This window comes from Armigeres subalbatus, chromosome 2 (assembly GCF_024139115.2).
Source record: "Armigeres subalbatus isolate Guangzhou_Male chromosome 2, GZ_Asu_2, whole genome shotgun sequence".
Taxonomy (NCBI): Eukaryota; Metazoa; Arthropoda; class Insecta; order Diptera; family Culicidae; genus Armigeres; species Armigeres subalbatus.
The window spans coordinates 90,504,081-90,517,580 of record NC_085140.1 but is presented as its reverse complement, the minus strand read 5'-3'; the positions used below and the strand labels follow the sequence as shown (position 1 = coordinate 90,517,580).

Below are 13,500 nucleotides of genomic sequence, written 5' to 3'. Positions count from 1 at the left end.
TAAATTCAACCTCGAATACTTTTATGGCGTTATCTATGACAGTCTAAAATTAATTGTTTAGAGGACGAATCAAAATTAGTTCAAGTTACGGTAACAAACTAAGAATTCAATTTTATTTAAATGTATCTCGTAGTTTTTTATTTAAGCATTCTGGAATTCAAATATAACCCAGTCTAGTGATTATGTTGTGTCTAATTATTATGTTATTTACTTTACTTTTGACTTCTATTCAACAAATAAATAACAGGGCAAACTTCGCTGAAAACCATCAAAACTTTGCCCTTTCGAATACCAATCAAGCTTTCACCTCACCATGGAATATTCCTCTTCATCCACTCACCTCCCCCTACATCGACCCGTATTCTCATTATATTTCGTGTTCTCGCTCTCCTTATGCTTTTGTTTCCAGAGGAAGAAATCGATGAAGGCGCCTTCAGATGTTTGAAGTACGACATGATTAAGGAGCTAATCCCGAAGGTGGGCAAACGGGCCAAGTTTGTACTGAAATACGAGGAATACAAAGAGAGCCTAACGGATCGGCCTGCGTTCGGCGAGCTGCAGCTAGATGAGAAGGTAACCTATCTTACTTTTTACGATCCTCATTCAATCACTCGTTTCTCGTCTGTGTGCGATTACATTTCTACTGTGAATGTTGTTATCCGAAGTTGCACTTCAATCTTCCGCTGGCTGGCCCCGGATGGCCGTTTTCTAGCTTAGAGAGAAGAAGTTTTGTAGTCCGGCCAGCACCAGGGCAGAGCAAAGCGGAGGCAAGGGGGCTTCTCTTCTTGGTGCTGCCATACTACCTGCCCATCCCGCCTGCCGGCTGCTGCTGGTGGCTAATGGCAAAAAAGGGCCCCAAGAAAGAGCGCGCGCAGAAACCGGAGAAACTTCGAGGAATACATAATATGGGATAGTACTGAAACGATGAATATCTTGAGAAATGCGCTTTGGCGTAGAAGGAAAATAAGTGGGTACGAGATAGGGCGATAAACGCCGGGAATGCGACGGCGAGTGCTGGAGCGTGATGGCGCGGTAGCGAGTGAGTCTTTGAAATAGAATGGAGGGAACGGAAAAATGAAATTCCTTATGCCCCGGCTGGATTTCTCATGGAACATACAATGACGACGGCGGTATTCCAAGTTCATTAGACTTGAATACATGTTATTCACGTTGTTGGTTGTTTTGCCGCTATTCACGATGACGCTGCTAGGCGAACTGAGGGCCCCTAATGATGGTGTTAGGTAGGGATGGTTGATGGAATTGAGAATAAGTTCTATTCAATATTGCATTATTTATGTATTATAGCTCTGGTTTTTATACCTTTCATATTGTATCATTATTTTATAGATATTTATTTATTGTATGCTCAGAGATTACCCAGTCAACACAAGATCGTATGTGATGTCACATAAGATGCTAAAGCGGAGGCCATATAGGTACTTCCCCATACAATATGTACGTATATCGCCTCCACTTTAGCATCTTATGTTGCATTATATACGATTTTGTGTTGGCTGGGTACCGATTGAATACTGGGCTCAGTGTTATTTTTTATATCACAATCTCATTAGAATTTGTTTCCAAATCAGCTATACCAAATTATAACGAACAGTGTTTTGAGTTGTTCATGGAATGTTTTCAAGCTCGAATTGATCTGAGGCATCAATCAAAGAAAATATATTTCTAGATAATACAGAACAGCAATTTAGAGTAAAAAATCTTATGCTTTCATCTGCAAATTGTTCGGAATTTTCATAGGAAATTATTTGGAATTTTCAATTCACGGAAAATTATTCGAAAAACGAGAAAAATCGTCATTCGGCGGTAAAGCATTCGGCCGAATAGCACGTTGAGCCGGAAGTCATCTAGCCGAATTCCATTTGGCTGTAATGAACGTTCAGGCGAAACGTTAATTAGAACAAAAACGGTTTGTCGAAACATTTCATTTGACCAAAGCGTTAAACCACTGAACTGGTAATTTGGGCAAAAAAGCGTTTGTTCTTACATAATAGATAAGTCCAAAAAATGCCATTTGGACGAAAATGACATTTGATCGAACGGGTCATAATCCGAAAATTTCATTAGCTGAATTGGTGATATGGTTGAAAATGTCAACTCGATTGACCAAATGATATTTTCGATCAAACGACCATACGGCTGTATGTCCATTTTAGCTAAATGATATTTTCAGCCAAATGGGTTTTGGTATAATGGTATGTACGGCCAAAAGACATATTCGTCCAAACATAGCTTTTGGCTTTGTGGCCTTCGAACAAACGAGCCTTTCGTCATTTGGCCGAAAGTCATTCGGCGGAAAGCCACTTGGGCGAATAACACATTGAGCCAAAAGTGGTCGTGGTTATCAGGTCTCAAATAATTTGATCGAAAGCGACATACAACTAGAAGGGACATTCTGTCGAACTTGTAATTTGGCTAAAAATGTTGTTTGCCACAACAAATCATTTGGCTGAAAATGAAATTTTGGCATACAAGGTCGGTTGGTCGAAAATGTCGATGGGCCGAATAGATCATTTGGTCGAAAATGCTGTTTAGAAGAAAAGGTCGTTTGACAAAAAGAGTTATTTCACTCGTCGTGGGTGGCTCACGTTGGCTTCTCTTAAGCCTCTCCTAATCATGTACTACGTCTCCGACGTGTTGATGACTAGTTTTTGTTTTTTATTGAATAGAAAGTGAAATGCACACAACGCTCACTTCCTTAAGCACTTTTTTCGGGTTAGGAAGGATGCTAGCAGTCTCTTATAGGTCCAGCTGAGACTTTGTCTTCGGACGCGTTTTATATAGGGGAACGGTTCGCCACTTCATCCCATAGCTCCTATTTCCAGCCCATTAAAAACAAAGCAATGAAAAGGAATTTGGTTTGTTTCTTATTTTTGTGATTTTTTTTTCAGCAGTGAGCACGCGTGTCCGGAAAAATAAGCGACGAGATTGGTGCTGTATTTCTTTGTTTTGCGATGAGATGAATATATGTTCAGTGAGATGAAAAACGGAACAGTTCCCCTACAGAGTTTTGACGAAAGGGTTATGATGTGCATATTTTTGACGAAATTCAAATTAGCATAACTTTGCTCAACTGACTTTGCTCAACAAACTGATGACTTAAGATACATTTTAAGGACTACAAGGAGGCAGCAAAATAACATTTCCATGAAAAATTAGAAATTTTCCATTCAAAATTAGGAAATTGTCAACAAAGAAATCAGGGTGTGACCAAAAAATGAACAATAAATTTCCACAAATGATGCAAAATTTCCATAAGTTTTCCACAACACAAAAATAAATAAGTACTTGAAAAGCAAAAATTGCAATAAAAAAAAAAGATTTTTTCATAAAGAAATCAAAATATTTCACAAATATAAATAAAAAAATTTCAAAAATAAATCAATATTAGCAATACACAATTTTTTTTTTTTCTAATTTCGTTTATTTGGTAGGCTCAGGCGTGTATAACACTTTACGGAGCCACGTTTCTTTCAGATATGTACAATCGACATAATCTTATTATAAAATTAGTTAGAGAGGGAAATAAGCCAACGTACTCGTGGTGACTCGAGGTTAGGTTTACAATGTTTAAGGATGGACGGGGATTAGGATTCGGGAATCAGGGAATCATCATAATCAAGGAATTTCAGCAGCTCATCCGGTCATTTGGCATCGGGGACGATGTGGTGTGTCGTCGTGCTCGAAGAATGGTTCGAATGGGAGCATCTTCTGGACGGCCAGAGCTACGGCGCTCTACGGGACAGACAAACAGAGACAAAACAAAAAAAACTTTGAAGAAAAGAAAAAAACAAAAGTATTAGACTTTTATGTCAGAGGAACAAAGAAAACTATAAATGGCTTGCATATAGACCACATCACGATCCCCCAAAACACCTCTTATCTCCTGGAAGGGTTGTTTACCTCGGGCCACTAGGGTATCCAATAATTGCTCTCTGGAGACGTCGTTTTCCGAGCAGAACCAAACTACGTGATCGATGTCATCATAACCGGCTCCGCACCTACATAAGTTGCTATCGACAAGGTTTATTCTGTACAGATGTGCGTTTAGTGAATAGTGATTAGACATAAGTCTCGACATCACGCGAATGAAGCCTCGACTTAAGTCCTCACCTCTGAACCACGCTCGCCCAGAAACTTTTGGAACTATGGAAAATAGCCACCGTCCAAGTTCGTTGTGTGTCCAATTTCTTTGCCAACTTTGAAGAGTACTCTGACGGACTAATGGGAAAAACTCGTTGCTCGAGAATTGTCTATCATAAACCTCACCTTCCTGTGCGCCCACCTTTGCAAGCGAGTCTGCCTTCTCATTGCCGTAGATTGAGCAGTGAGATGGGACCCAAACAAAGGTAATCTTGAATGATCTTTCGACCAAAACACGCATCTGCTCTCTTATGTTTGTAAGAAAGTAAGATGCGTGCTTAACAGGTTTCATCGACCGGAGTGCCTCGATAGAACTAAGACTATGCGAGAAGATGAAATAATGGTCTACGGGCTGATTGGAAATTATCCCCAAAGCGAAGTTAATTGCTGCCAGCTCAGCAACATAAACCGAACACGGTTCCTGAAGTTTTCGGAAGGTGGTTGAAGTTACATTGAAAACACCGAAGCCAGTGGATCCGTTAATGCGAGAACCATCAGTGAAATATCTGTTATTGCAATTGACATGTTCATATTTTTCAGAAAAATGGAGGAATTGAAAGATTTCGAAGATGATCTGGTATTCCTTGAATAGCATGTTTCATGGACAGATCGTATTCAATTGAGAAACTGTCATTGGTGAAGTCAACTCGAGGGGGAGTATAACATGGAAGACAAAGATCTGACGATATGTAGTTGAGATAAACTCTTAGGAATCTTGACCGATGAGCCAGTTCAAGCATATTATCGAAGTTGTGTAAGACAAGTGTGTTACTTGTTCCACATTTGATTAGTATTCTTAATGAGAGCTCCCAGTAACGGTGCTTTAAAGGAGTGACTCCAGCAAGCACCTCCAGGCTCATGTTATGCGTTGAATGCATACAGCCAAGGGCAATACGCAAACAACGATATTGAATTCGTTCCAATTTAATAAGGTGGCAATCAGCTGCTGAGAGGAAGCAGAAGGAGCCGTACTCTAAAACAGAGAGAATAGTCGTTCTATAGAGTTTGATGAGGTCTTCCGGGTGAGCACCCCACCATGTTCCGGAGATAGAACGTAGAAAATGGATCCTTTTCCGGCATTTTTGTATCAAATACTCAATGTGGAGTTTCCAGGTGCATTTGGAATCAAACACGACCCCAAGGTATTTAGAAGATAAAGATTGGTTGATGTCATCATTCAACAGCTTGAGTTTCAGTTGAGCAGGATACCGCTTCTTAGTAAACACAACCAACTGAGTTTTTTGCGGTGAAAACTCGATCCCCAAATGTCTGGCTCAAACAGTCAGATTATCTAGGGTACTTTGCAATGGTCCTTGCAAGACAGCTGCACTTGGACCTCTTAGAGAGACCACGGCATCATCTGCAAGTTGTCTGAGCGTGCATTGTCCTTCCAAACAATTGTCAATATCTTTAACATAGAAATTATAAAGCAAGGGACTTAAACATGAACCTTGGGGAAGACCCATGTAGCTATTTCTGGAAGTTGTCAGAGTGCCGAGTGTAAAATTCATTTGTTTTTCTGACAACAAATTGTACAAGAAATTATTCAAAATAACGGGAAATTCATTACTGTGCAGATTGTCTGACAGCACTTTTATGGAAACTGAATCAAAAGCGCCCTTAATATCCAAGAATACTGAAGCCAATTGCTCCTTGTGCGCAAAGGCCAACTGTATATCTGAAGAGAGCAACGCTAGACAATCATTTGTTCCTTTACCTTTACGAAATCCAAACTGAGTATTTGAGAGTAATGCATTTTGTTCAACCCAATGGTCGATTCTTGAAAGGATCATTTTTCCAATAATTTTCTCATGCATGAAAGCATGGCAATCGGACGGTAGGAATTGTAATCAGACGCTGGTTTCCCAGGCTTTTGAATAGCTATTACTTTGACCTGTCGCCATTCTGGTGGTACGATGTTGTACTCCATGAAACAGTTGTACAGGTCAAGTAACCGTCTTTTGCGATATCTGGGAGATCCTTAAGAAGATCGAATTTGCTGTTATCGCACCCCGGAGCAGAGTTATTCGATGAAAGAAGAGACATAGAAAGCTCCAGCATTGAGAATGGCCCATCCAAAGAACCGGGATCAGTGACTGATTCTCGAAATAGCGGTTCTGCTGGTACGGAATCTGGACAGACCTTTTTTGCGAAATTGAATATCCATCGATTGGAGTATTCTTCACTCTCGTTGGTGGAAATGCGGTTCCGCATGTTGCGGGTCGTTTTCCAAAGTGTTGTCATTGAGGTTTCTCGCGATAGTCCCTCGACAAAACGTCGCCAGTAGCTACGTTTTTTAGCCTTGAGAAGATTTTTGAGCTTTCTTTCAAGCCTCAAATACTCTTCAAAAAGCTCGGACCTTCCGTGTTTACGAAAGGCCTTGAAGGCATCAGATTTCTCAGAATACAACTTAGTACATTCATCATCCCATCCAGGAGTGGCTGGTCTTCTTATGACAGATGTACTTGGAACGCGTCGTTTCTGAGCTTCCAGTGCGCTTTTATGAATCAATTCGGTAAGGAATCGATACTCATCCAGTGGCGGAAGAATATCAGTTGATTCAATACCAATTTTTACCGCCGATGCAAATTTTTGCCAGTCAATGTTCTTCGTGAGATCGAAAGGAACATTAACTGGCTCAGATTCTTGATAGCCACTTTTAATGGTGGTGGCTATCGGCATATGGTCACTACCGTGGGGATCTTGGATAACCTTCCACGTGCAATCTAACGATAGTGAATTAGAACATAAAGAAAGATCAATACGGCTTTGTTGACCATTTGGTCCTATTCGAGTTACTTCACCAGTGTTCAAAATATTCAAATTGAAATCGTCACACAAATCATAGAAAATAGGCGCTCTATAATCGTCATACGTTTCGCCCCATCCAATACCATGTGCGTTCATATCACCCAATATCAATACTGGAGATGATAGAAAGGAGACTGCGCTCCAAAAATGTCGACGATTAATAGAGGCATTTGGAGGAATGTACACTGAAGCTATGCAAAGATCTTTATTCTTCACATTTACTTGGCATGCGACGATTTCTAAGCCGGGAACAGTCGGAATGGGAATTCTGTAGAAGGAGTAGCATTTTTGATCCCCAAAAGTACGCCACCATAATGATCATTGGGGTCTTGGCGAATGGTGTTGAATTCGTGGAGGTTGATTTCATCTTCAGAAGAGAGCCATGTTTCACAGTGGGCAATTACATCGCTTTCGGAATTGCGAATCATAAACTTGAACACGTCCAATTTATTTTTAGACTATGACAGTTCCACTGCAGCACAGTGATTGTATCTTGTATGGCCGTATTATCCATCGAAAGATACAATTTCTGCAAGAAGGGGCCATGAAACAGTCAATTGCTTCAGATAACTTTCTACTGTTGGAATAAAGAGGTCAATGATTGGCCTCAATGAATCCGGAATATTGAAAAGATTCAAAAAGCGGTCCACAAGGTCCTTAAAGGATATCAATCCTCGCTTGGATGAGATTCTATTTTCGGAAGTGCGAGTAGCATTTTCATTGATAATCCTAGCCGGATGTTTCTTAGGAACATCGGTTTTAGGCAATGGCGGGAATGTCTTAGAGCAGCAGGGATCTGCAGTGAAGACTGGTTGCTTCGGGTTTTTAAATAATCCTCCATTACCTTCAGATTTTGCCAAGCCTTTATGGATAACTTTTGTTTTCTTTCGGCGCGATCCCGGTGAAGACGGTTGCTTCCTCTTTTCGGGCGCGTGTACCTCCGAAGAATCATCCATGTCGGCTGCGTCAGAGTTCGATTCATCAATGGAGATGGAATCATAATAGTCACTTACTTGAACGGCAGCTGAAAAAGCAGTCTTTGCGGTGGCAGTGGCGGATGTGTCTTGCGCTTTAACCATTTCCGCATAAGACTGCTTGGAGCGCTGTACCAACGAGCGCTTCACTTTTGGTTGCGTCTTTTGTACACCGGGCAATCTTGCTATCCATGGTCAGGATCTAAATCACAATAAGTACATTTTGTGGCTTGTTGCTGGCAGGTATCCTCCTGATGTCTTTGAAACATTTACCACAAAGTGGTTTGTTGTCACAAAACTCGGCAGTGTGACCTAATTGTTTGCAGTTGGTACAATTAAATACCCTTGGTACAAACAAACGCACCGGAAACAACATATTCTCGATATCTACATATTTTGGGAGCATCGAACCGGCGAACGTCACCCGAAGCGAGCCTGACTTAGCATATACCTTTTACCATCTACTGTGGTTGCTGAATGCAATTCCTTGCAGTCCAGGATATCCACGGTAGATTGCAGGGAGCATTCTTTAAGCGACCTTTCCCTGCAAGCACATCCTTGCAAGTTAAGCTCGCTGCGTTGATCACACCTTCTATTTCGACCTCCCGCGAGGGGACATAAACTAAATATTCAATGTTGTACGCCCTGTCGCCAGCAATTTCATTCGCCACCTGGTATGTAGGTGCGGTGATGCGTAGCTTGTTTCTGTTGATTTGATTGAATTCAAGCTTCGTAAAACGACGCGTCAAGTCTCGTTTGATGCCGAGAAAATCTAGGCTTTTCGCTTTCTGCCGAAAGTAAACAACCCAAGGGCCAGGCGAAGATGCCTGGTAAAACCGTGTGCGAACCTCCTTTGGTGGCTCATCACCTCCCACAGTCTCTGCTTCCATTCTCACCCCGAGAGATGGAAGGACAATTTTGTCTTATACTAACTTAAAACTATCAGCAAATCAGAAAAAAAATAATGAAAAAAAAAACTAATTCAATAATTGATTTCAATCAGTCCCGCTCCAAAAGAAAGAACAATAAAACAAAATCTGACACTTATCTGCGCTGCTGCTGTAGGTAGCAGCAGAAACAATAGCCTGCTTCACTGGCGTCGCCAGAAGCAGCTACTTCGCTCGCCGACAGTGATCGCCTTGGATCCGTAGGTAGGCACCACACAATAGACTCGCACTACCGAACAACACCCGCGATGAGACACAGCACACACGTCTGGCTCGTTCGAACTATCGGCACGGAATGTAGCAATACACAATTAGCTACAAAAAACTGAGGTGGGAAAAAAACTGATTCGGAAAGGCGGCCCCCACCGATAGGGTTTGATAAAACGCGTTGTTCTCGCTCATTTTATGTTGGGGACCATATTTTTTTCGCACAGCTGTGTAAAATAAGTTGAAATGCATCATCAGAACCGGTGCCCCCGCAATTGGGGCTTCTAAAAAAATATTCATAGGTTGTAGCCCCCCGAATCAGTTCACTATCGTAACAGCTACCAAAAAACGTCTTTCACTGTATACTACCTATCGAGAGTGTATACAGACATGATAAGTGAGAGATTTTCTCATTCTCCTTTGAATTCAAACCCTGCTAAATGCTTTATCAAGAGGGGTCGTTTATGGAAAAATGCTCAGTTTTATTCCTTGTTATATTTCTTTATGGAAATTTTTATATTTTTTTATTGCTCTTTATTGACTTTTTTAGCGCAGTTTTCAATTTTTTGAGGAGAAAAATATTATTTTGTGGAAAATTATGTAATTGTTTCTAGCTAACATTGATTTATATATGGAAAATTTTTATTTTTTCAGTGGAATATTTTAGTTGTTTATGTGAAAGTCTTCTTTTATAATATCTATGTTTGCTTTTAAAAGTGCTAATTAATTTTTTTTTCGTGGGAAATTCCTTATTGTTTATGGACATTTTGCATTACTTGTGGAAATTTTATATTTATATATTGCTCAAATCCTGATTTTATTATTGGCAATTCTTCTATATTTCATGGAAAACTTCTAATTTTAAAGGGGGAGTTTTTATTCAAGTCCTACAAGAAGACTGGTGAGAAGAAGGTGAGATTCCTAAATGCCAGACGCTATAAAAATAGATCTTCGTACAAAATTGAATTCGGACCTCATACGAAGAAGCAACAATATGTTTGAAGTTTAGTACCGATGCATGGGGCCCTCCTTAGCCTAGCGGTAAGACGCTCGGCTACAAAGCAAGACCATGTTGAGGGTGGCTGGTTCGATTCCCGGTGCCGGTTTAGAACATTTTCGGATTGGAAATTGTCTCAATTTCCCTGGGCATAAAAGTATCATCGTGCTAGCCTCATGATACACGAATGGAAAAATGGTACCTTGGCTTAGAAACCTCGCAGTTAACATTAAGCTGCGAGGCGGCAATATCCCAGTGGGGGATGTAATGCCAATAAGAAGAAGAAGAAGAAGAGAAGAAGAAGCATGGCCAAAATCAATATTATCTCACTTTTTCTGAAGCCTAAGCTGATTAAGAGGCGACTTTGAGAGTCGGTGTTCACCATTTTTCGAAGGGTATAAATATCGGTACCCTAATCTAAATTGGCTTCACATCAAGTTTGGGAATTACCTGAGTAAACGAAAGACTGCTTAATTTCTCCTCAATAGCAATGGAGTAATTTCCAAGGTGAGAACCCTGGGAGTAACTAGAAAGACATGCACTTAACAAAGGACAAAGTTCAATGTAATGGATGCAGTGGTTAAGCTTGAACGAAATAAAGATCAGCAACTGCATTCCAATCAGGTCAATCATGAAGGCATGACCTACACAAGTACTGAACAAGATCTTCAAGTACGATTGTCGAATCTGCCAGCAAGATCACAATGCTTTCATACACGAGATTTGTGAGCTGCAGACCAGACTTATTAATTTCATTTCCTTGTCCTTGTTAATACAACACTAACTCAGCTTCATTCTGTTGGCACCACTACTGGCTGGCGCAGGATAACCACATAATCGGCTGGCATCGTCCGATCAGGCACAAGGAGCCAGTTAGCGCAAGGGACGCATCCCGCAGCATTAATATCAGTTTAGAGCGCAAATAGCGAATCATACACAAGAACCCAATAATCACGAAGACTTTCTTTACGCGTTTTGTTGTATCTGGTCCAGCAAGATCAACTCTTCATTTAGGTGTTCCACCATCAGTAAATTTCTTCCTCCTGCCTAATACTGGATGTCATATTCCGTGTTCTGAAAGCAGCCATATAGAAAACCATCATCCGACCAGACAATCACGAAGCTGACATTCCATTGTGCCGTCTAGCTCAACGTGAATTATATCCGGAAGAATTGTCCAACAGTCTTCCCGGAACACGTTTTCCATCTACATCAGCATTGAAATGGTTAACACCAATGATCGAAAAGAAAGACACTATTCGGTGTCGTTGAGAGATTCGCAAATGCTACTGTCTCTGAAGAAAATAAACATTCGATTGTCCTCTCTTCCAAACACCCATACTCACACCCCACTGGCGGCGCCAGAGCACTGATAATGGTGGGGTATCAACCTTTTGGCATAATTTGGTATTTTTCCCTAAGAATTTTCGGTAGGAATTCCGATCAAATTTCTAAGAGAATTTCTGAAGCAATTCTTTGAAGAATTTGTTAAGGAATTTTCCAAAAAATCTTGGAAGATCTATAATGTACTGAGAATTTTTCGAAAGAATCCCTGGAGGAAATTCCGAAGGAATGCACAGAGAAAGAGAATTTCAGAAATTCCTTCAGGAGTTTTCCGAATTTTTTTTTCCGGAATTCGGTCGGAAATACATGAAAGAAACTCCGGCGGAATTACAGGGGGCAAGGGTATGGAATTTGTGGTGGAATACCTGGAAGAATTTTTGAAAGTATTGTCAAAGGAATTCTTGAAGGAAATTCCGCAGGAGTTTCCAAAAGAATTCTTGAACAATTTTTTTGAAAGGGTTTTTTTCAAAGGATTACTAATTTTTGAAGGTATTTCCGTAGGATTTTTGAAAGAATTCTGTGAGAAAGAAGAAGTTTAAAATGGCATTCTTGAAGGAATTTTTGAATGTACGCCAGAAAAAAATTCTGGATGACTAACCGAATTAATACCTGCAGGTATTTTTTACGAAAAAATATCTGGAGGATTTTCCGAACGAGCTTTTGAATAAATTCATTAAATTGATGAATACTGCAGAAATGTCCGAAGCAACTTCTGAAGTAAACTTCCAAGAAATTCTTGGGAATATTCGAGAAGTATGATAATGGATTGACTGTGATCCCGATATTTTTGTTAATTTTTTTTTGAAAGGGTTTTGTTTTACTACTGTCCGGATTTTCGAAGGAATACCCGGAGAAATTTCTCCCGAATGAATGCCTTCAGATGCTCCTGAACGATTTTTTGCAGGAGTTTCTGAAGTAATTTCCGAAGGAATTCCTGTAGAAATTTATATCAAAATGCCAATAGGTATTTGTTTGGAAATTCCATTGAAATTTCATTCAAGAATCGTTTCGGAAATTCCTTCTGAAACACATTTTGTAATTCCTCCAGGAATTTCTTCTAAAATTTCTCCAGAAAATCCTCAAGAAATTCTTTCGGAAACTCCTTCAAAAATAATTTATAAAATTCCCCCTTCATTTCATTTGAATATTCCTAGGATTCTTTCGTGGTACCTCCCAAAAGACATTTATAGATTTCTCCAGAAATGGTTTTAGTAAAACAATGTGAAATTTCTGCAGGAATAACTCCTGTAATTTTGTTGAAAGATTTCTTCCGAAAAATTGTGGAAGAATGAAATAGGAATTCCAAAAGAAATTTTCTAAGTAGATTCTAACGGAAATGTCTTAAAACAATTTCTAACGGAAATGTCTTAAAACAATTTCAGAAGGAATCTCAGAAGGAATTTCCGAAGGTCTAAAGGAATTTCTGTGAGAGTTGCTTAAAAAAGTTCCTAGAAAAATTTTCGAAAGAATTTTTGGAGGAAGTTCTGAATAAATTCCTGAGGTAAATTTTCAAGGAACTTTCATCCTAGAGTTTCCAAACGGATGTCTTGAGAAAGTACTGCTTAAAATAACTATATTCCGAAGAAATTTATAAATCAATTTTCAAAAAAAAAACCTAAAGGAATTTCCAAAGGTATTCCTAAAGAAATTTTAAATGGATTTCTCTCAAATGAATTTCCGAAGATATTCCTAAATCAATTTTTGTAGGTGGTGTAGTACTGAAGAAATTCCTGAAAGAATTCGTAAAGAAATTTCCGGGTGGATTTTCAGCAGAGAGAACAATCCAGAAGAATTTTTGGAGGAATGTTCAAAGAAATTATTGAAGAAATTTAATTCCTTTAGGAATAAATTTGAAAATACCGTTCAGACATTTTTTTACGAATTCTTTTAGAAATTTCGTAATTCTCTTAGGTAATTCCCTTAGGAATTATTTGGGATAATTCTTCCGGAATTCCTATGGAAATTATTTTCTGAGTGTCATCGTAAATTATTATGCCCTTCAAATTTTTTTTAGCAATTCCTCGGTAAGTCCAATTTATTTTCGGAAATACCTTTCGAA

At 39.6% G+C, this 13,500-nt stretch overlaps 1 protein-coding gene across 1 annotated transcript in view; it reads left to right on the top strand.

Moving 5' to 3' along the window:
* The window catches only part of LOC134209866 (uncharacterized), a 50,535-nt gene that overhangs the window by 16,491 nt on the left and 20,544 nt on the right, over positions 1–13,500 (top strand). Inside the window, exon 2 of the mRNA XM_062685886.1 lies at positions 410–573. Coding sequence (XP_062541870.1) covers positions 410–573 — 164 coding nt within the window. The remainder of the gene's footprint in view (positions 1–409; positions 574–13,500) is intronic.